This window comes from Gigantopelta aegis, chromosome 4, assembly GCF_016097555.1.
Source record: "Gigantopelta aegis isolate Gae_Host chromosome 4, Gae_host_genome, whole genome shotgun sequence".
Classification (NCBI taxonomy): domain Eukaryota; kingdom Metazoa; phylum Mollusca; class Gastropoda; order Neomphalida; family Peltospiridae; genus Gigantopelta; species Gigantopelta aegis.
The window spans coordinates 108,613,660-108,637,791 of NC_054702.1; the positions used below are offsets into that span (position 1 = coordinate 108,613,660).

At 33.3% G+C, this 24,132-nt stretch overlaps 1 protein-coding gene across 6 annotated transcripts in view; it reads right to left on the reverse strand.

Annotated features, from left to right (window-relative positions):
• LOC121371721 (ral GTPase-activating protein subunit alpha-1-like) overlaps positions 1-24,132 on the reverse strand; it is a 95,148-nt gene that overhangs the window by 55,100 nt on the left and 15,916 nt on the right. For all 6 annotated transcript variants that reach the window (XR_005957820.1, XR_005957821.1, XM_041497819.1 and 3 more), the window contains exons 7-20: positions 18,363-18,484; positions 17,630-17,765; positions 16,657-16,789; positions 15,601-15,835; positions 14,182-14,253; positions 12,263-12,400; positions 10,388-10,630; positions 7,898-7,971; positions 7,295-7,406; positions 6,031-6,153; positions 4,144-4,264; positions 2,870-3,016; positions 2,303-2,470; positions 464-532 (exon numbers count right to left, since the gene is read on the reverse strand). Coding sequence is in view for 4 of the 6 variants with exons in the window: in XM_041497819.1 (XP_041353753.1) it covers positions 464-532; positions 2,303-2,470; positions 2,870-3,016; positions 4,144-4,264; positions 6,031-6,153; positions 7,295-7,406; positions 7,898-7,971; positions 10,388-10,630; positions 12,263-12,400; positions 14,182-14,253; positions 15,601-15,835; positions 16,657-16,789; positions 17,630-17,765; positions 18,363-18,484 (1,893 nt within the window). In the remaining 2 variants the exon portion in view is untranslated. The remainder of the gene's footprint in view (positions 1-463; positions 533-2,302; positions 2,471-2,869; positions 3,017-4,143; positions 4,265-6,030; positions 6,154-7,294; positions 7,407-7,897; positions 7,972-10,387; positions 10,631-12,262; positions 12,401-14,181; positions 14,254-15,600; positions 15,836-16,656; positions 16,790-17,629; positions 17,766-18,362; positions 18,485-24,132) is intronic.

Consider the following 24,132-nt stretch of genomic DNA (forward strand, 5'->3'; position numbering starts at 1 on the left):
TAATTAACACCCTAATAGAATATTCAATTATAATTATCATCTGCTTAAGGAAACAATATAAGGTGACAATTCATATATCCACCTCGAAACAATTTTAGTTGTACTTTACAACAACTTTTCTCCTTTTTTTAATGGATGATACTTCTATATAAATCAGTGGAACTGAACTGTTCACAGGACAAAAATAATATATTAAAAACACTAAAAATAAACAATGAGCAACTGTGTATAAGTAATAAGCAATGATTAGTGGTGCATTTTAATTACAATGAGCGAAGGAATGTGATTACTTGAACCATAGTTTTTGACAAAAAGTGTTAAAGGCAAAAATGTAATGAACACAAAACACTTTATAAAGTGAAATCTACATCATGCCTTCCATACTTCTGTCAGAACAAAGACAATAAAAAGATTTGGGAACCCTCTGGGACAGTGACAAGAGATGATTAAAAACGTAACCTACCTATTGCATCAGCGGCACCACATGCAGGTATGTCTGCACTTCTGTTAGGCTCTCTATTCAAGTTGACACCTGGTAAAAATCAGCAACAACAAAAAAGTGCAAACACCATGCAAGGTTAGTTAGTATTAGTCGGATTAAAAACATTTTACTGTACAAAGAACAAAAGAATCAGACACAAGTTTGACAACTTACAAGGCCCTCTTCTATATACATACAATATACATTCCGACTATATTAAATATAGTATTAGTTTAGTATACATAAAAACAATTGAGACTTTTGTAAATAGTGATTACATTTCTATTTTATCAAAGTAATACAGTTATCTAATTGATCACGATATTCAATTTGTTTGTTTACAATTTGCCAAATTTAGTCATAAAATCTTTACTCAAATTCAAATTTCAGTTAGCCAAACAAAATGCAAAAAAAAAAATCAAGGCTCTATAATGAATTGTATTTATTTGATCTTTGAATTCAATATGAACAAACTTTTGTGTGACCGAGTCATAATTTGCATATTAAATTCTCTTCATAATCCCATAAAGAAAAAATATTTTCAAATAAAATAAAAAAGAGAAAAAACCCCAACATCTTCCATTAATTTTTATCTTTGGTTACGAATATCAAGTGTAAATTTGTACTTTATAAGATGTTTTTGACATTGCTCAAAATGTATTGGGTAGGATTTTCTGTTCATTACTATAATTAGTATGCTTTATCATAGGTTTATAAACTGTGTTATAGACACAGGTGCATGCTGTATCCTGAATACCAGACAACATACATCACAGCACAATGCATTAAAAACTCTCAGGCCTTTTTCACAAAACATCGCAAGTTTACGTCTGCGACTAGCAGTTATACCGCACCATACATTTACATCTGTTTGGCATCTATTTTACACAGAAAATTACATCATTACAAAAAATGGGACATTTTAAGGACAAAATAAAATGAAATATGTGTACTTTTAACTATATTTGTTGTACTATAATAGTAATAATACAAACTGTGGTTTAGTCGTAGATTTATGTTTACGTGCAAAACTAGGCTTACGATGTTTTGTAAAATTGGGCACTGATCAGTACCAAAATTAATTAATCTAATAAACATGAGTTAATAATAAACTATTGAGATAATTTTTGTTATATCTATTCCTTCATGTGAGTGGAAATCCTGCTCAATTTGATATCAAAGATCAAAAACCATGAGTCTTTTCAAATGAGGCACAAAAAGTAAATCCAGCGGGCAACTATCATAATGTAACTTAAATTCCAGTGGTGACTGTTGTAAACTAAATTCAACTGCTGATTATTATAATATCAGATAAGAGTAAATCCTAATGACGACTTGTAATCTATCTCGACTAAATCCCACTGTGACTATCAAAATCTCATTTCAGGTAAATCCACTGGTGATTAAAATAATCTCAGCCCATGCAAAAACAAAATGCTTATTACCTAAAGTACAATTTAAAAGTTACATTCCATTTAACACTGATATAAAAAACACACTTTTGTTCGAGTTATATCACACAGACTGTCAATATGCTCTTCTTTTTTATTCCTTGCATTGGTGCTAATTAAAAAACAACAACATTATATTCAAAAGCCCATGGTTTATCTCTGAAGTACTAAAACCCTCACACACGAACTAACTACACACACCTGAACACATACTGATGATCAGTAGTTTCATTAGTTCACCATGCAGACATACCAACAAACAGTACTTTCATTATGTCACCATGCAGACAATAAATGATAAATACTAAAATATTATGTTTTATAGGTTAACATTTTTTCCCCAAGGGCAGAATTATACAGCTAAACTAACCTCTGAGTTTTTCGATGAGTTCTTTAGGATCAGCAATGGTTCCTTCGCTACTGCTGCGCACTAGGACGTCTGTGACGTTCGACTCGGACCTGGAGTGGGCTGGCGACGGCTCCCCACTGAGAGACCGCTGTTTGTGAAGGTCTGGCCGGGAACGGCCTCCTCCTGCACCTGAATCAAAACATTGACCATTTTCATCACAAGGTAATCCTTCCATAGCAGACATATAAGTTAGCATATCTACAGTCTTTCCCACAGAGAACACACTTTTCTATGATATTTACTACAAGTTATTATTTATGGGCAGATTCTTTTCTAAATGGCACACAAAAATAGTGGGTGTTTTTGTGTTCTAACCAAAATACTTTTATTTTTCTTCCAACATGAAACCAAACTGAAATTATTTACAAAAAACATTTTTGTAGGAGGATGGGACGGACTATAGTTTCTAACACCAAAACTAAAACAAAGGTTCTAACAGTAATTCAAAAGAAACATTCATGGAAGTTTAGGCCAGAAATGTTTCATTTATTTGGATGCAACAACAATAGAGTAAATATAGTTAAGTACCATCACTTTTAAACTTTCCACGCTCAAAGTTTGCATCTTGATTTGCTGAATTAGTCGTTGAACTTTTTGATGGAATGTCGGCTTTTCCTTGACCTTGACTCCAATCATCAGTGAATTTTTGGTCGTCTGTTGATCTTCCTGAATTATCTGTAAAAGTTTTATATTGTAATTAATAAGTAAGACTATTTTCAACAAATATTAATGGTGATACATTAAACTGCATTACTATTATTTACTAAGCTGCATTACACATAAGAGAGGTGGTGCAACATACAACCTACAAAGAATACCTTCTGACAACAAACAGTATCAAGTGTATCAATGTTGATCATCAATGAGAAATCTATTTAAAAGAATAATCATTATTCGCATGTGGGTAATTTTCACTTTTTGCAATTTGATTTTGACCACAAAAATTACATAATGCGAATAATCCATGAAGAACATACAACAAACAAATAAGCCAAGGGTAATATACTTGTATCATAATAAAAAAATTCAAAGTTAGTAAGCTTCACAATCAGCAGCTAGTAGAGCGAACAATGAGTAAGGTTCCAACACAGAAAATGGAACATATTTGCAAGTTAGTACAACGTGTCATTTTTAACTGACCAATCAAAACTAGGGATACGAACTGTGAGGTATATTTGTAAACTTTGTTAAGTCAAAAGGCTTGTGAATATTTATATACACAAAATCACACCAAATGTGACGGGTTATTTTTTTACAACTGCAACTGGTCTTTAAATATTAAAACAAGATTACTAGTACAAGTGTTAGTCTTTATTTCACACCTGCAAGAGTTAATTACACTACATCTGGCATTACAATTCATTGACTGAACATGCACAATGCAACCCCAATATGGATTTATACAGCAATAGAATTTTTTATTTTTTTATTTGGTGACCATGTAAATTACAAACCACAAAATGGCTCAAATTTACTCCCGTGAATAATACCTGTTTTACAGTAGATGGAAAAGCCCGCAAGACCTATTATTAATAAAATAAAAATATTTTCATTTTTATTTCCTACCGATACTGGTTACACCAATATATTTGTGTTTTCAACTTGCTTAAACAGAGTCTTAAATATTAAACGGTATGTACAAAATAATTCGTAAGGCATTTAGTTCAATTTAGACAGAAGAGGATCTTCTTTTCTGTGGTTGGAACATAAACATCATAGCAGATTTACTTATATTGTGTGTGCTATGCAACAGTAAAAGCTAAATTATAATTCTGTAAATGTAAAAATGTCATTGAACTTACAAAATGATTGTCCTCGTCTCCGTTTTTCTTTCTGCTCACTAAGTCTGACTAAAGGCAGATCCATCAAGTCCAAACCATAAACCTGCCTGGCCAACACACGGGTTAACGTCTCCATTGTTTTCTAAACAGAAATTAAAACGCTTTATAATTAGTTAAGTAGTTTTGGTAGGTTTTGTGGTGAAAAATAACACATCACCAAATCTTAATGTTACACATATTTACTTTAAAAAAAGTATATATCTATATATCTTAACCATATTTTAGCTACAGTGAAAATATAGAAATTGTATTTACTTTTTTTGTAAAAGTGCATGATTAAATTATCTCCCTTTGTCTCGTTTCTTCGTATGTAAGTTTAGTGATTACCAATGCATCTGATCGTATTTGAATTTTTTTTTTTTTTAATTTAAACAACTGTACCTATTAAAAAGGGATACGAAGTACAATTACGATAAAATATCTAAAACGAATTGAATACGAAGCTAAATAATGATGACACAATGTAGTGTCACCGAGTATAAGTGTAAGAATTTAACGGCATTCGACTCGTTTTGTTTTTGTGGGAGTTTTTGGATGATCGCTTTGTCAGGTATGTTTGCACCGCAGTATTATTAAATAAATGTTAATAAAGATCAATTTTATTCAAATTTCTTTTTAAAAGTCTATGGTCAAGTAAATTTTTTAGCAAAGTTTCATAGGAAGAAATATATCATGACGTTATGTGTTTTCGATAGGATAAGGTAAAGATATTACCAAGAAGCGAAAGATGTCAAAAATTAGGAAATATGTATATAATAGACCATTTCATGGTGTTTTTTTCCAAATACGATTTTTATGTCAACTCGTGGTGCAAAAACCATATTTTCACTCCTTGCTTCGCAATTCGTGAAAATATGGTTTTCACACATCACTCGTTGAAATAAAAATCATATTAGAAAAAACCCCATGAAATAGCCTCTATTTATTACCCATATGGGCAGAGAGATACGGAAAAGATCAAGTTTTCATGAGAGCATATATTTAGTTTTGTGACATCACAAGATGAAAAGAAAACTTGAAACCATTTCTCATTCACCAGTGTGGTAAAAGTGTTACTGTATTTGTGGCCTATCAAAGCACATTTGCCCATAAGGCAGTACTTATTTTAGGTCCAAATTAAGCATGAAATCAATTCTGCAGGGTGGAGTGGAGTGGACGGGTATGGGGATTGAGGGGGGGTAGTAGTTATGTCATCACCGTCTCGTTTTCAACTTGCCAAATTTGTGTAATTCAAATTTATTTGAAAATGTTCAATGAAATAGTATCCGAATGACAATGGGTAATAAAGTGAAGACCACACACACTACTCAGTAATATTGTCTGTCTTGCACTCGATGAATTGATGTCATGCACTCGCCTAAGGCTCACAAAGGACATCATCAGTTTGCTTGTGTAAGATAAACATTATTGCCTCCAGTGGTGTGGAGTATTCTCTAAAGCAACCACAACCTATAACAGCATCTCTATCTAGATTTCACAGGTAAGGCAGAAATGAAAATAAGCCCAAGGTTCTCACCGACCACTCTTTAATAATAGGGGGCAGGATGTAGCCCAGTGGTAAAGCTCTTACTTGATGCACAGTTGGTTTAGGATCACTCTCCGTTGGTGCGCTCATTGGGCTCTTTCTTGTTCCAGCCAGTGCATCACAACTGGTATATCAAAGGCAGTGGTATGTGCTATCCTGTCTGTGGGATGGTCCATATAAAAGATCCCTTGCTACTAATGGAAAAATGTAGCAGGTTTCCTCTCTCAGACTATATGTCAAAATGACCAAATGTTTGACATCCAACAGCCGACGATTAATAAATCAATGTGTTCTAGCAGTGTCGTTAAACAAAACAAACTCACCGACCACTCTTTAATAAGTTCAATCCAGGATGTCAGACTTGACAAGACGTTCAGTAACTCGTCCCAGAGGTTTGAACAGATGAAAACATTCAAGTTGGCTTTGATCCACGTCACAATTATTGTCTACAAAATATCAATTTTCAATTTTAGCAGCAAAATATCAACTAGAGAATCACACAAGATATTAGCAAATTATTTTTCAAAAACAGAATCAACCATCAACGAAAACAGAAAAAAAAAAAAAATCCAAAACAAGCAATACAAAATTGTACAATTAGTGTACGTCATTTAATAATGGAAATAATATTCCCATATACTTACCTTTGTTTGACACCCAATGGGTAATATGTATTTTTGTGTTCAACATTCATTAATTCTAAAAACAGAAATAAAAATACTGATGGGCTTGTGCTACGACTTTATCTCAAATACTTGTAAATAATAGATAAAAATATGGTTGGTAACGGTTAAAGAGGATTTCTCATATCTTATTAGTTCAGGGGAACAAGGGTATAATGAGTACTTGTAATCTTTTAAAGTAAAGATGGCACCAAGTTTTTAACAAACAGAGAAAGTTCAAACAGAAGTTTGCAAAAACTATATCTGTGTGACCCCTCGGCCGGCATGAACGAGTTCTTCACATCATGCCGAGGCAAAGTCAGTTGATCTCGGTGAGAACGTGCCTGTGAGTACAATTCTCATATACTACAGTATTTCTGTCATCACCAACCGTATCAAAGACACCAAGAAAAACGTTGTAACACAATTTTTTGTTTTTAAAGTTAGAGCTAATCTAAAATAAGTGGGTTGTGTCTCCCAAACCAACCAGTGTCTCAAAACAAGAATATCAAAGTGTGGTATGTGCTGTCTTGTGTATGGTAAATTACATATAAAAAAACCTTGCAGGTTTCCCCTCTAGACTAATAGCCACATTTGATAACAAATAGCTATAATTTAAAATGTGCTGTGGAGATGACAAACAATTTCCTTTATTTTCCTTCTTTTAAATTATAACTTTTTTTACAAAGATCTATTAAAACCCCCAGCAACAGTTGAACTAGAATAGGGATAAGCCTACTATGTTTTCCAATTAACCAATCTATATCTGTGGTTTTACTGTTGCAAATGTCTTGTTTTATTGGTTCTGCAAATGCAATGCCAATAAAACTAAATATGTAACAATAAAACCACTGATATTCGTTGGCAAAAGGAAAACAAAGTATTACTAAATCACTGCAAATCTTTAGAATGTTCAACTAATTACCTGAAAAATAGCCTGTGCCAAGTTGCGTCCCAAAGCTTGCTGTTTATGACTTGCTTGCTGTGTCTGCAACACTCCTGATGTTATTCTTAGCAACACAAGAAGCAACTGTTCCCTGTGCAAACAAAAACCCAAATACAGTGTTTGCTATTCTATCACATCAAATTCAGTTGTGTTCTATTTAAAAAGGTTTTTAAATGGTTAACTTATATAACATTAAAAAAGCAATAACAAATGTACACAGTGGTTTGGATGGAGATAGAAAAATAGGAACATCTACAGGCAGCGCTCATCCAAAGTAACCAACTGTTAATTTTTATACAAAGTGGATACAATATTTAAACTTTTCCAATAAAATGTTATTTAAATTATCCAGTTTTTAATAATTTTCAAACAAATAGCCTACATATCTGAAAACTGGCTATTTAAAACAAATTTCTTTCCAGTGTGACCCCTAACAGGAAATTTTAAATTATTTTGTTAAAAATAAATTTCTGGAAATAAAATAGAATATTTCTTTTAGAAAACATTATAATATAATACATCCGGTCTTTGATATAACTTGTTTTTCCATGAAAAATGATACAAGATTTAAGAGGTGTTTACCAAGTCTTCTGCACCATTTGCACATTCATCACTATATGTCTGTAGATGTTCAGCACTCTTTTGCATAAATCAACCTGAAAAAAAGAAAAAACATAACATGTACACCAGACATTCATATTAATAAAATCTAAAAATACTTTTAAAATTTAATGCATGACAACTCTGTTCTTATACTTATATTAGCCCATAAAATGTGGTGATTAATTTTTATTCTAATACAACTTTAGCCTTTTTTCCACTGGTTAATTTTCGTGATAAATCGGACGATAGATGTACGCTATCATGGGATTTATCACAATAACAAAATTCCGAGAACTCATCCAATATGCTGTTACTTAGCTTCATGTGTCGTGTTTTCGTTAGTATATTAATTTCCACGTCTTCCATTATATTTAAACATCGATATAAATAATTTTCAACAAAATTACTAACTTCAGATGAAAATGATGTTATTGTTACTATTTTGTTATTATTTCGTGCCATTGTAACTTTTAATACTTCATTAGCAGCAATGAAAGTGCACCCATCCACCCAGAGTACGGTCCGGTCACTGATCAACCGCAGCAATCACCAACATGTGACTTGTGGTCTGCTCTTTTAGTTTGTGTTCTCAAAAGGGTGCAAGCAGCTTCATCAGAAATAATTATATTGCAATCTGAAGTACCTTATTTTTGTTTAGAACATACTTTTTGGGACAATAAAATTGATAAAGAAAACAAGATGGAAATTACTTGATCTTTTAAACAACATTAACTGCTTTACAATATCACAAAATTCCAAAAAACTTGAAAATAATATTTGCCCTTTAGTAAATGCGTATTATTTTATGTATTTATTTAAACTTTAAGTGAAAATATGTTAGCAAGTTATAAACTTGTAGACCTACCCCATCAACATAGTTTTTGTAAAAAATTAAACCAGACGATTTCTTCAAAATAATTCAATATGAGGTTGAAACACCGCTCACAAATGTCCAATCATATCCATGTCTTGCAACAGAAATTAACAGCCAACGAATTTTTTTTTTTAGTGTATCCTGTATTACTATAAATTATGTTCAAGAGACAGACTACAATGCTGATTAATGTGACATATGGTTCGCTCCTAAGTCAGTGTCGTCATGTGAAGAGAACGAAAAAAATATTATGTCATACTTTTACTTATTACAAGCGTTTTCATTGAATATCTTAAGTAAGGAGAATAGATCATTACGTTTTTAATATTTGTGGGATTTCTTTAATAAAAACACAATAAAATGTCTTACGGATACTCCTAATAGGTGTAGTATTAGAATAGGGATAATATCACTGTGTTTCGTTAACTATAAAGAATTATCATAAAATATTTGGATTTAGGGACTCGACTTTGTCTCGTCTCTAAATCCAAATATTGTGATAAATCCTTATAGTTAACAACGAAACACAGTGATATTATTCCCTAATTACCAGTGCAAGATATTACTCATGTCATAACAATTACTCAATATCTAACTAGTGTAATATTAGCACACACAGACTGGCGCAGTAGTTTTTTTTAAAATTTGAATATTATGTTTCAATAAAATAAACTGGGTGCATGACGCGTCCTTTTTACAAACACTAGAAAAAATTGAGTGCAAAACTGCTGTGGAAAATGTTTTGTTCAGAGATTATAAACATATCTAACCAAGTTTGTACAAAGTGTAATATATAGTGTAATATGTTATATTTGGGCCTACTGTGTACTACAGGTAGCCCCAACCAGTAACGCCAAATGTGCTATAGTTACTTTATATAATAAAGAGTGTTATGTGTTATAGTTATGTTATATAATATGTAACTATAGTATTAGTACTTGGGGTTTATGTTTGTGGATCCCTGTGCTGTGTATAAAGCCAAAACAATGTTGCGGCAAGTGTCTGTTGTCAAACTGCTATTCTTTTTTATGGTCGTATGTACAAAATGTCAGCGTCACATCTAGTCAATCCTATTTAGTAAGCTCAATATTTGCTGGTCCGATCAACAGTTCAGTCATTACTGTGAATTTAAACACCTCATTAACTGACAATTAATGCAAGCTTCAAGCCAAAATCTAAACTGTACATTACTCATAGTGACGTCGTTTAAGTTTACGTGTGATGTCATTGAAGTTTAGGCATGACGTAGATCACTTGCTGACCCAGTTCAAAGAAAAATAACGTGTAGTAGGTCTAAACATCTGCTTATTTCTGTGTTGTGGCTTGTTTGCAGTTGGTATGTAATAATAAAATACTAAACTAGCTTGCCTGTCATACCATTTTTATGAAACTCGCCAACAGTGTTGGCATCTGACTCGCTTTCACTTGTCAGATGCCAAAACTGTTCACTCGTTTCATAAAAATGGTATGACAGGCAAGCTCATTTAGTATTCTATATATAGATATAGATAGATAGATATAGATATAGATATATATATATATCAATTACTATTTTATTGCAATATTTACATTTTACAATTTAGAGAAATATTCACCTGCTCATTAAGTTCGTGGCTGTTGGCAGCATCTAACAAGAAGATGTTCCCGGCGTTGGTGATGAACACCTGCAGCACTTTCTGCATGCCAGCCTTCACATCGGCCTGGTTGACGTGACCGTGGTCGGCCAACTCTTCCACGGCCCCCAGGTACGAGGCGTTACGTATGTACTTGGGCTTCTCACCTCCGTCTGTGACATTCAACTGATGGGGCTTCATAGCAAAACCAGCACTAACAGAGTCCTGCCAAGAGAAACAAAAAATACAATCCGTTTCTTGCAATAAAGACCAAATACAGTCCACAATAATCAGATGACAAGACAAAAGACATTCCTACTAAACAATCATTCACATGCTGTTTTTACTATTCTGTCAAACATTTGATACTAGGAATACTGCATGCTGAATGTTGACACTGAATGATAGGTTTGAGTATGAAATTGTCATGTTCCATTAAATACTACATAATTATTCTTTCTTTTTGGTAGGGCAAGATGTAGGCCTGATGAAGTGGTCGGTTTAAGATCAATCCTTGTCGGTGGACACATGGGGCTACTTCTTGTTCCAGCCAGTGCTCAACAATTGGTGTGATAAAGGCCATGGGATGTCCTATTCGGTTTGTGGGATGGTTATATAATAAACGATTCCTTGCTGCTAACTGAAAAAGAATAGCCTACAGCATGGTGGCAGCAGGTTTCTTCTCTCATTGTCTGTGTGGTCCTTAACCATATATCTGATGCCAAGTAACCATAATTAAAATGTGTTGAGGGCATTGTTAAATAAAAACATATTTTTTCTTTCCTTCCTTACTAATAAATTAAATAAATTTAGATAGATAGAGAATACTACATGACTGACCATTAGATACCATTTATCTTAGGAGTTGTTTTAAAACGTATTTAACAAGATAAAATGAGTCGGATACATTTTTAAACGAGTTGCAAGATACATGGTATCTAACAGACACAAATGTTGTATTCTATTTCTCACATATCCTTTAAAAAGAGTTTTAAAATAAATTTAAATTCTTTTTCAAACGAAAATCTATTTACGGCCCTTGCACTTATAGTTAATTTGTACGTCACAGACTAGTCAATTTCAAGTTAACTTGTACAGAGTGATCAATTTGACAGTTCTTTTTTTTCATTGGATGGTATGGCATTGGTGACCTGGTCATCACCTAGGAGCAGCCAGTCGTATGTCTTTAAAATATTAACACACATATATGTGTTAACAAGTATGTGTTATCAAAAATAACGAATGATGTTCTCACTAACAGGTGTGTAAGAAATTTAGATGTATTCCGATATCCTTCATAAAGTACTGATAACATATTCATTTGTAACACTGATTATTGTTGCATGCTAAACATCAAAGCAATTAGCTGCTACCAAACACTAACGAACATTCATATATTAAGAACAGGAAGATTGAAATATTGAAGACTGTAACTACACAAAAACACATGTACAACAATTCTCAATAATTAACAAGTGACATGTTTCTTATTGCAAACAATAGTGTTTAACCTGCACTTTAAACAAACAGGCAACTCTTCTGCATCAACATCAGACTCAGGAATGTGAAAATAGAAGCTGAACCAACATTTAAAACCCCCCCCAGAAAACTCTATATGGCCATTGTTTCAGTATTTCTGCTAAAATACTGTCTACTTTGGAACAACTACTTTATGCAAAGAAAAAAGAAAAAAGCAGAAAATAAATTCAGAAAAATCAATGTCGACCTCAATTTTGCATTTATAAAAAGGAAAGAAATCAACATTCTGCACTGACACACTATGAATTCGATACATATACGAGACGGATCAAAGACGGACAAGTACACCTTTCCTCGACAGTGATACAGAATACGTACATCTGAGGAAACATCCTCCTCAACAATGTCCGACAGACTACCGTGGTGGTATTCCGGTGTACCGGACAACGAATCACACTCACACACACCGCCTGTGTTGCCGGGCTCCATCATAAAGATCGGCCTTCGCTCATCATGCTAGTAAGAAACAAAACAAAATAAACATCATGCATCATGCAATGGATTAGAATCAACTTGCTTAGTTCTACAACAGGGTGAAGAGTCGAGTAAGCCAGAAAACATAACTGAGCACATCTCACAGATGAGCAGAACAGAGCAGAATGCAGGCCTCTGGAAATTGTATTAACACTTGTTTTATTTCTCAATTTGCATAACTTATTTTTCACTGGTGTATTTTTCATTTTCATCGATGTAATGGGATACTCAACTTTATCATTTGCAGAGGAATGGAATGGTGGTTAATGATATCATAGGTTTCTTGCCATGACTGAAGAGTAATGACATGAAGTGGGCATAACAATGTTAAAGTGAGTCTAAAACACACAAAGTTAATTGGAATACATTGATTTATAAAAACATGCAAAGTTTCTTTGTGGTCTGTGCAAGAATTGCCAGTGTAAAATTCAACAAAATGTGTTTTTAATGCATTATGGTGAATGATTGTTTATTTACAGAGATAATTTACCAGCTACATCTATTTTTAGTATCCTTCTTTCTAGTGATATGAAAAATTTTAAAATAAATTTTAACTCATTTAATTGTCAGGTTTTCCGTGACAATGAAAAAGCATTTCTTCTGTAATACTATCATTTTACTCTACATAAGAGGCATTTCAAGATTATCACTTTCAAATAATTAAGGGAAGGTGTTCTGGTATTAGTTATGGGTAACAAAACAATATCAGTGCCCAGTTTCACAAAACATTGTAAATCTAGTCATAGAACTAAACAAAAATCTACGAGAGAAAAACCAGTGTATTTTAGGTTTCAGCTTTTAAAAAAATAGGGTAGGTAAGTAGGAACTTATTTTTTTCATAAATGAATCAAACTGAGAAACCGTTATTGGCCAAGGTGTTCCGAATCTAGTTTGCTTATTGCAAAAAATAAAAATAAATATATAAAAAATGCGTCAAAAAATATCAGGGTCGCTACATAAAATTATAGTAGGTTAGGAAACCGGAAACACACACATATATATTTTTAGGCCTAATTACAAACTAATATGATACAGTTCGAAATATGCCTAAATCATTTGCTTTCAACTAGAGCCACATATCTGACATATTTTCTCTATGAAATATATGCCAGACATGTCCAAACATATTGTGCATAAACATAACTGTATGATGTTTTGTGAAATTGGCCCCAGTATTAGTACATGTCTTGGGTAAGTTAGTTGGTGAAGTTCATTGACTGGAACTGCCAGTACCATGTCAGTATGTTGTGTTTCTGAATAAACATGGAATGTGACAAACTGGTTATAAATCATGCACAAGATGCACACATGCAAATCTGCACACTAACCTACATGTAGAATATGAACTGTCCATTCGTTTGAATTCACCACACAGCATAATACATAGTACAGCCGAAACTACAGATAAAGCAACTAGAGCTAGTATTGTTATGTTCAAATTAAAACTGAAACTGTGTTTCAAACCTTTCATCACCTACACAACGGCTTGTATTTCTTCCTCAACACAGCAGACATGTGCAAGTGAAGACATAGGACGAGACATATCTGGGAGAAGTCAATTGCTTTTCATACAGTGGCCTTACCTGTAATCTTAATGTAGTATTCAACTGCTTGGATTACAAAGGTTTTTAAAAAGTGCAGGCACCACAGCAATATGGAATGGAACATCATGTTTACATTTTTTTCCTTCTCACAGTATTCTTATCTAAATGACAGTTGATAACAAACAGGTGTTCTCCAAAAGTATTATCAATGTGTGATACCTGAAACCACTCCTTGTATACACCAACCACCTTCTTCATGGCCCCAGAATTTTCAAATGAAAACAGCAGTGCCTGAAACAATTCAGTAAAATGTAATTTATTTGAAATATCAAATCTGTGATACCTGTAAAATATAAGCTTAGTGAACTATACTTCATAAAATGACAACAGATTTTTTTCTCTCAATATAGCAGGATAACCAGATTTGCCAACTTGCATGTAATGCAAAAGATAATGATGCAATCAATTCATAGAAGTGCAACAATAACTACACTTCCTTCAGAACATACTGCATAATATTACTGAATGACAATCATACAAATTCCAGCAATAAGCTTCCTTTTTGTTTGTTATCAAATGTCCATCTTGTCCTGACCAGTGTCACATTTTGTCACACGAGGACGTGCAGCTTAAAGTCTTTAACTTGGTTACAATTTATAACAAACAGGATTGCATCTATAAACATATCAAGAGTTATAGCAACGTAAAAACAATTTATAACAGCCTTCAAAACTGTGACCTTACAACAGGGTCTGATTCACGTGGCTGGGTGTGTGCAGTTCAAAGCCCCTCACTTGGTAAACTCCCCCAAAAAACATTAAATTATTTAATAAAGTATTCATTAAAGGCAATTGGAGAAACTAACACAACTTAACTAGGCATAAACTGAATAAAAATCAGTAAATGCATAACAGAATGATATCTTTGATCACGTTATCCATTAACATATTTAACTAAATGAAGGTGGCCATATGCTAAAACAAAAAATGCCATTCTATCAACTTACATTATATATTGTGTGCATGCCAAAACAAAAGATAAATTGCAAAGTGTTTTATAGTCTTTTGCAAAATAAACAAGTGCAATAAATATCTTTCATGGATTTACTTAACGTTAAGAATCATACTCTGTGGCAGGCTTGTGTAATTTTCAAATACGACATGACGTCACATATGATGTCAATATATAAAATGCACTAACTGCAGTAAAAAGAAAAAGGGAATTCCTCATTTAAAAGTTCCGGTCCATATCACACATATGTGCGATACAAAATAAATTTATCACACGGTTTCAAAATGTCTTTGTCACAATAGTAAGATTGAATGGGTATGTAATAAAATGTGAGACAAATTATGAATAAAAATATTACACTTAATTTGGGTAATGCATAATGTTTAAACTATTTAGTTTTATTTTAGTCACATGTTCAGTTATTTTAAAAATATTAGTGTTTTGGTATGGGTACATTGATGTATATGTTAAAGACATTTTAAAATGGACAGTAAAAAATAGTAACTTGTTTGGTAATTACTGCCCATTTAATAAAATGTAATAAATTTGCACAAAATACTTTTTTCCTTATATCAACATTCTATAAAATGAATCTGTATGTACAATATATTGCTATGGCACATTTACCTGTCTAAAACACTCGTGAATAATATTAACATTCTCCCTGGTTGAATACAGCACGGTGCGTACAATGGCATATTCTGAATGACTGTGGTCTTCAGCACTGCGATTAGCACTTGAAATGTCCTTTTCACCGGGGCCTGCAGCCATATCGGACAACGTACACTTGGTGTCCAGGCCATCTGGCACATCCTCACGGTTTGTTAAGGGACTTTCCATCACTCCAGAGGAATAGACAGCTCTGTAATACAAGGTTGGTTTTCTTATAATTATTTCAAAAGTATGGGGACTGTAATTTTGATATTTCACGGGTATTTTCCACCTTTAGTGAAAATTTTAGGCCCAAAGGTCAAATATTACAAAAGTAGAAAAAATTTCACTTAGCTTTTGACATCACATTTTTTAACTTACAATTTTGATTTTGTTGCTATTTTAAATATATTTGAGCCTACACTTTTCTCTGAATGTTGCAAATATCCATATAGTAATGACTACGAATTATTAAAATTACAGTCCCCATAACTTTTAGCTAATTCAGTAGAGTTATTGTATTTTGGGGCAACCTGATATTTTTTAACGCTGATGTGCCATTAAAATTCTTTCTTTCTTTTTTACACCATGACTTGTAAATACTGAAAACACACAATTACAATTACAAAATTACAAAACAAAAATATTCAAACAGATTTATGACCATATTTTTTGGTAGTAATTGTGCAGTTTATCAGGCACTCAGATTTCATGGAAACTATTGTTTCTGATACCGTGTTGGTAAAATGACGAAACCGAAATTTTGTTTCCCATGAATATTATATCGAGCATGACTATGCAATGAAAATAATATATATATAATTATTTGTTACAGTTTTATATGGGTTCCCATGATCACAAGGAATGGAAGTGAAAAAGTGTTTCCCATGAAATTTGAAATCCTATTGCCTGCATCTGATGATGGAAGATAACTCCTCCTCCCACCAAAAAACCAGAAAAACCCAACCCTACTTCTTCTTTTAAATTAATGATTAGTAATTAATGTTTCCCAAACATTCAAAACAGAAAAACCTCTGTGACTCCATTTTTTTGGCAGAAATTGTAAAGTTTGCCAGCCATCTAATGAAGGAATCCCGACATCCAGAAGTATTCTCGGACTGATCTGAAGGAGCCACTTCCTGTCGTGTTCGCTTTCTTGGCAACTCTGAAATACATACATATATAGATGTACACACACATACACATAACACACATACACATAACACTCACATTCACACAGGGATATATAATGGAACCTCAATAATCCAAACTCCAGTAGTGTGGAACCCCATTTAACGGATAGCAGAAGTATAAAACAAACATTTCACTCCATACATATGTTTGTAAATACGGATATTCAGACAGTCAATATCTGAGACAAAATGTATAGAACAATAATTCTGAGACTACTGCTATTAGTGTTAAAGCAATACATGTCCCCAGCAAATCCCAACAAATATTCCTATCTCCTAAGTTTAAGGGCCATAACAAAATGTGTGAATCACCATTAAGTCAAACTTGATTTGTAGCAGAATCTAATGAATCTATAGTCTACGCACAAAATTTCAGATCATATCTTGAGGTACTACAAAAAGAAAAACAAAACAAAAACAAAACAAAACAAAAAAACCCACAAATGTTTGTATCTCCTATGTTCTGTGAAAGATGCATAAGTCAAATTTGATCTGTAACAGATAAATATTTTGAGGCATTGCGTTAAAAACTATATGTGGGACAATTGGACAGACAGACGGACAGAAGGATAGAGACAAAGTGGCTTTAAGCCTACAGTCACCTCCAGTTGGACTGGTAGGGAATTAATAAAGTCACCCTGCTTCATTTGACTGGAAATAATTTCTCATAGTTCCATCAACGTAACTGACACATGTCAAAAAAGCCACTAAAAGATCTCACACCTCTGGGTTTGTTTTAAAATTTGGAGTTGTAGAGAAAGACAGAACAAATGCTTAAGTTGTGAAAATCAATAAATACAAAAGATACTTACCTAATACTGGCTCATAAATATCCCTGATTTTAAAGCTTGGTAGTATCCAGTAGAGATAAGATGTCTTAAACCTATTGAATAAAAAAACAAAACTCGCTTCTTTCATCTCCCTGTTTACCCATTCAATCTTTACAACCTGCAAATTGAGAAGAAAAACAAAAACTGTATAGCAACAAACTGTGACAAAGGAAAGAAATTAAATCTATGAATAGAGAATTAATTAAATTATCATAGTTCACATTTTATCACGTCACCGACAGCAAGTGCAGTAGTAGTCTTCACTACTTGCCATTGTGCCCGGAAAAACTATGGCAATAAAATGGTTGTGCCCTATCTGGTTTTCCACCCTGTCCTTCCTATACAACCCCATAACGAACGAACCAACGGTTTAGCAAAACATTTTGTAAATATTTTTATCTCTGATTTTTAGTAACCAAACACACTTGCAACCAGATTCTTCTTTTTTGGGTGCCTCTCCAATTTGCTGTGGTATCCTAATTTTGGTTATTAAATAGAAGGTAACACTTGCTGAGCTCGACAAATTTAAAATGCATAACCTGAATTATTATTTTAATTTAACAGCTTATAAATATTCTGGGATAAAATGACAATTAAAAAAAAAAATTTACTTAAATATTTTCAAGCAAATGTACTCATTAAAATAAAATGCAGTTAAATATCAAAATGTTACCTATTTGCACATTCCTACAATAATCTGCATGCAGAAACTTACCTCCGACACCATAACTCTAAGAAGGGCATCAAAGAAATACTTTGTCAAGTTCTCGGGTAGTTTTTCACCAAATCCTTGTAGAATGGCAGTGATCTCTCCTGCTGCGATTATCCCAACACCAGCTGAAAAACATTAACTCTGTTAATGACCCACAAATGACTGAATATTGAACACACATTTGAATAGATTATATTACTGTATATTGCCGTGTATTAGCCGACTCCTTATATAAGCCGACCTCTTAGTTTGACCCTAAATATCACGTACAAAATCATCGGCCTCGTGTATAAGCCGAAGTCATCTTTTGTCCAGTTGTACATTGTATTGATTTCAATAACAGATTTATGCTTTTCCTTTTCATTGTATTTTTTCCCCTTTAATTATTACAGACACGGTAATCATTATTGCAATGCTTAGTCTTCCATGCCGTTAATGTTAGCAGCATAATTTAACAAAATATATATTTTAATAATTTAGTTTAGCCTTGAATATGTTTATAATATTGTTTATGTAAACTACATTGATATGTGTGTGGCGTAGGAATGCAAAGTGACGACAATATGACGGTGTAATAGATAAAATACTATACTCGTTCCCATGTGAAACAGTCTATATATTTTACGGGGGAAGGATGACCCAACCCCCCTACACATTTCATTTCCAGTCTAAAGCACCTCTCTCAACATTCCTGTACATGAGACTGAACAAACTTACACAAATGCACACACAATAGGCATGTGTGGAAGGGTGGGGTCGAACATTCCTGCTCCAAGTGAAATTAGTTTTTTGATATATTTTCCGGGGAAGCATGATCTGAACCCCTCAAAAAAGGACAGAATCTAGTGCAGTCAGTACAGTGCTTGGCTGAGGTGGCTTTGGTAGCAGGAATGAATTCCCTTGGTGGACCCATTCTCTGATTTTATTTTTAATGTCAAGCCCCCTCCCCATTTTGTTTCCACCGTGCACATTCCTGTACACGCACCTGAACACACATTCACACACACACACACACACACACACATAGAGAGGTTGGGGTCGAACTCCACTGTGGCAAACACATTTTCTTTTCTAATATATTTTCCTGGGAGAGCATGACCCAACATCCACATTCCAGAACACATGCCTGAGTGCACGCCCGAGCACACACACACAAGCACGCATAAACTGATAGTTTCAGCCAAATTGGCCCAGAAACTTTCTAATAAAGTTAATAATATATTTTTGAAATCCACATGCTTCGTTAACAGTGCACAAACATGTTCCAAGACCCCACGCTGCTAAAAATACACACATTCACAGAGTCCTGTGAGAGTCGTGATAACACAGAAAATCAATTTGCTCAAGTTTTATCTTATACTAAGAAAAATATATATACTTCACGTTTCATATTTAACATGATAATAAAGGAATAAACTTTTAATCCTAACATATACATTTTATTTCTGTGACCTTCATAGATTTAAATATATAAACAGTACAAAAATGTGTGGGGTTTTCATTTGCAAAATCTATAAGAAAATTTTCACAAAACAAAAAATGTAAAAGTTTATTATGATCTAAGTAGATTACAACAGTGAAAATAATATTGTTGTAATTTGAAAACTTCTCGACATATACTGATTTTCGTGTTTTAAAAATGAAAAAAACCGCATGAAAAGGGCTGGACTTAACATTAGAAATCCCACTTCCCCCGGAAGTAAGCCATGGATTAATTCAATATTTTGACACTTTTATCTAGATAGGCAGTAGGAATCTAGAATTTCAAGAGTTTTTACTTGTAAATTTCATAAAAACTGACATACAACATGAAATTTGCGATAGAGGCCAATATACATCATAACCTATAAATACAAATTTTTTAATACAATCAATCACCCTGGTGGGCCCAACTACCTACCAAATTTCACTTACATGGGCCCAGAAAGTTTCTTACAAAATGACAAAACAGACGACACAAAAATATTTTTAATACAAAAAGCAATAAAATTTCCAATTGTACATTACTTTTTTAATACAATCAATCCCCCTGAAGTACCCAACTACCTACCAAATCTCGGCTAAATCGGCTGAGAACCGTTCTTACAAGATGACAACAGAGGCAAAAAAAATTAAATAAATCCCACCAAAAACAATAGGTTTCCAGCCTAATAATAATAATAATAATCATAAAAAATAAAAAATAATAATAAGATTATTTAAAAAAATAACAATGAAAATCCACAAGTATTATTGCTGACATCCTAACCATTACAGTAAAATAGTTTACACGAACATCACGTTTCAATAAGACAGACACTAATGATAAAAAAATGACACGGGGTGACAATACTACATGATTTATTTATAAAATTAAAATCAAACTTTGTATCGCATACTTAAATAAGTTTTCAAAAACATAATTTACTTTAGTCTTAATAATAAATAGCAAAATGATTAATGTCGATGTTCACAATGGCAGGTTTGATTTTAACTAAAAAGTAAAGTTTACAACTGAAATAGTTCACTATTATCTAGAACAAAAACATTGAACATTAAATCTTGCAAAACAGAATTAATTTTTTTTTTTTTTTAAACAAATATAGAGAACTGAGCAAATAATTCAATAACCTATCCAGGGGGTCCTTTCTTCTGTATTTAACTTTGGATATATATACAGGAGGGAAACAAAATCCATAAATGCAACAGAGATGCAAATTTAATATTGTACTTTTATTTTTTCAAGGTTTATACAAAAATATAATGACAACAGGACAGAAGGTTAATTATTAACAATGAACTATGGTAATTTTAATATAAGACCCAGTGGTTTGTTCATGGAAAATTAACAAAGCATAGAAATGACACTGTGAAATGGAATTATAAATTTCAGCAACATCCATTTTTCTTTTTCTGTGTTAGTATTGTCATGTGATGAAAAGTTTACTATTTATTAATTAATGTACAACAGTATTTTATTACTTCAATATATTACTTCAATTTTCCTGGTCAGAATATTAAAGTAATTTTTGTTCATTTGGATCATATCATTAATCAATTTTTTATTTATTTTTATTATTCTTATTTTTTTAATCCGACTGCCCTGTCCTTTCTCTTTTGAGTTCCATTTAATTTCTTGCCGATCTGGAAGCTCCTATCTTTTAACTTATTTCACTGTCAACCTCCATATATATATATATATATATATATATATATTCGCGGAAAAAAGTTCCTGTGCACCAAATGATTGCATATAGAATATAATTTACTTGAAATCTGGTTATAACAATTTCAGTAACTGAACGTAAAATCACTCCCGTCGATATTCCAGCGGTGTCCTGTCAATTGCACGAACTATTCATACTTTGTGATCACACGTTGCATTACTAGCATTCTTGGTCACTACTATTGTATGGATTCTCATCACTCGGAAAAATATTTTTTTTGGTATCTGATCGTCGTCAGTGTGATGCCACGCCTCCCAGAAAATGAACTCTTTCGAACGATGGGTTAGAATGGCACAAATGCTGTTGCTAGTAATTTTGGTATTTATTGGTGTTCATCAGAACACTATGCAATATCTGCGAAGATGTTTTCGACAGTTTAGGGGTACTAGGGATCTTCCATGTTTAGGGAGTCAACACGTGATGCCATGTCAGCAAATCGTCAGTATTAAGCGGGTGCACATATGGAATAATTTTTAAATGATACGTTTAACATCCTAATGCATCTCTAAGTTAAGGCCAATCAGTGGAAGAACTGAACGCAACCGATTAGGTGATAACAAAGTACGACCATGACCGTACATCAGTACATTGTTCTGTTACATCATCACCGACGGTGCACCAAGCATTGTGTAGACAGTCCTTCAGGTTCAGAAGGCAGGAGAGGATCAACGTACTTTTAACAAATAAATACTGTAAAACGGGTATTATTTGCGGCAGTAAATTTTCGCGGTATCAAAAATGCAGGCAGTTTGTGGTTTTTAATTTTCGCGGTGTCATGGTTTTTGTTTTTTGTTTGTTTTTTTAAATTACTAACACGTACAAAACTATACTTTGGTACATAACATTAAATCGACACTAGAGTGGTCAACAGAGGTATACGTAATATTATCCCTTTCTGAGCAACTCCACTAAGTGCTGCACTGTGTGTACAATTAATGAAATTAATCCAGGATGTGGTTCAACTCTCCAGAAAGTGTGAAATAAAGACAAACACTTGTACTAGCAATCTTGTTTTAATGTTTAAACACCGGTTGTTAAAAACTTTCTCACCTCTTTTGTTTTTGTCACCTGTCGATGAAATTTTTCCGGAAGTTTACAAAACCATTTGTGTCCCTTATTTTGATTGGCCAATTAAAAATGGCTCATTAAACTAATTTCTAAATGTTTATTCACAGCTTAACAATACCAGTCTGTTCCAAAAATCAACTACATTTATCATTCTTCATGGGGGTGCACAAATCGGTTGTCCACGTGCCCGGGACAACCAAAATATGTTGCGGGCAACCATTCTTTGACAAACAGTTGCCCCGACGGGCAACCAAGAAAATCATAAAACAAGTAAAATGAAAAACAAAACTTCCCGACACTCAGACAGTCACGGGCAATTCAAAAGTATCGAAACTGATAACTTGACTGACAGGCAATATAAATATCCACCCTAACACTGCCATCCACTCAGCGTCCACCGTGCATGATTTTGACGAGTTCAATGCAGACAGACACATTTCAGAATGGTGGCTATTAGCAAAGGGCATAAGACATATGAAAGGCCACAAACTACACCAACAAGCATCCAGTTCTGAGCTAAAAATTTGGCTAAGCCATTTTCTATCTTCCGATGTGAACAATCGGTTACATAATCTATCCGACACCTAACATATAATAATAATACCAAATATTAACAGGGATATCGCGACTGGTAACGAGAAGCGGTGTCATCAAGAATTCAGCATAACAATGTTTGCTTATTTTAATAATCACAGTTATTAATTTTAATGGCAACATGTATGCAAGAAAAGTCTGAAAAATCTGTAGCGTGTTATTTTAACTCTGTAAAGTCTTTGAGTCAAAGTAATAAAAACGGACCGAAATTGTGTGTCAGTTTTAATACACATGCTAGTTCAGGGCCAAAGACAAGTAGGCTAGGGCCGAGTTCAGGTAGCTGATTGGGTTGTTTCTCGTTCCAACCAGTGCACAACAACCGGACAAAGGCTGTGGTATGTGCCTTCCTGTCTGTGGGAAAGTGCATATAAAAGATCCCTTGCTGCATTAGGAAAAATGTAGCGGGTTTCCTCTGATGACTACGAGTCAGAATTACTAAATGTTTGACAACCAATAGCCGATGATTAATTAATCAGTGTGCTCCAGTGGTGTCATTAAACAAAATAAACTTTTTTTCAGCCTAAGCGAAGATGAGCTGTAGATAAATAATGTTAAAAAAGAAATAAAACTAAACTGGTAAGTAATGATAATAATAAAAACATTTTAAATTTCAGTTTCATTTTAAAAACAGTTCAAAATTATATTCATAAAACATTTTATGAAATATGTGGGCAACCAAGAGATGGTTAAATCGGGCATCGAAATAAGCCTAGTGCCTGGTAACCTATGTATAGGTTAGTAACCATTAGGTACAGTAAATTATTGGGCTGGTAACCACCCATTCATGAAGTTAACAATTGCCATTATAATCTCTTCACAAACAGGCTAATATAATTCAGTGTTTCCCCTTGGGAAGGACCCCGCAAATTTCTTTACTGGGACCGTAAAAATTGTAACCAGTAAAA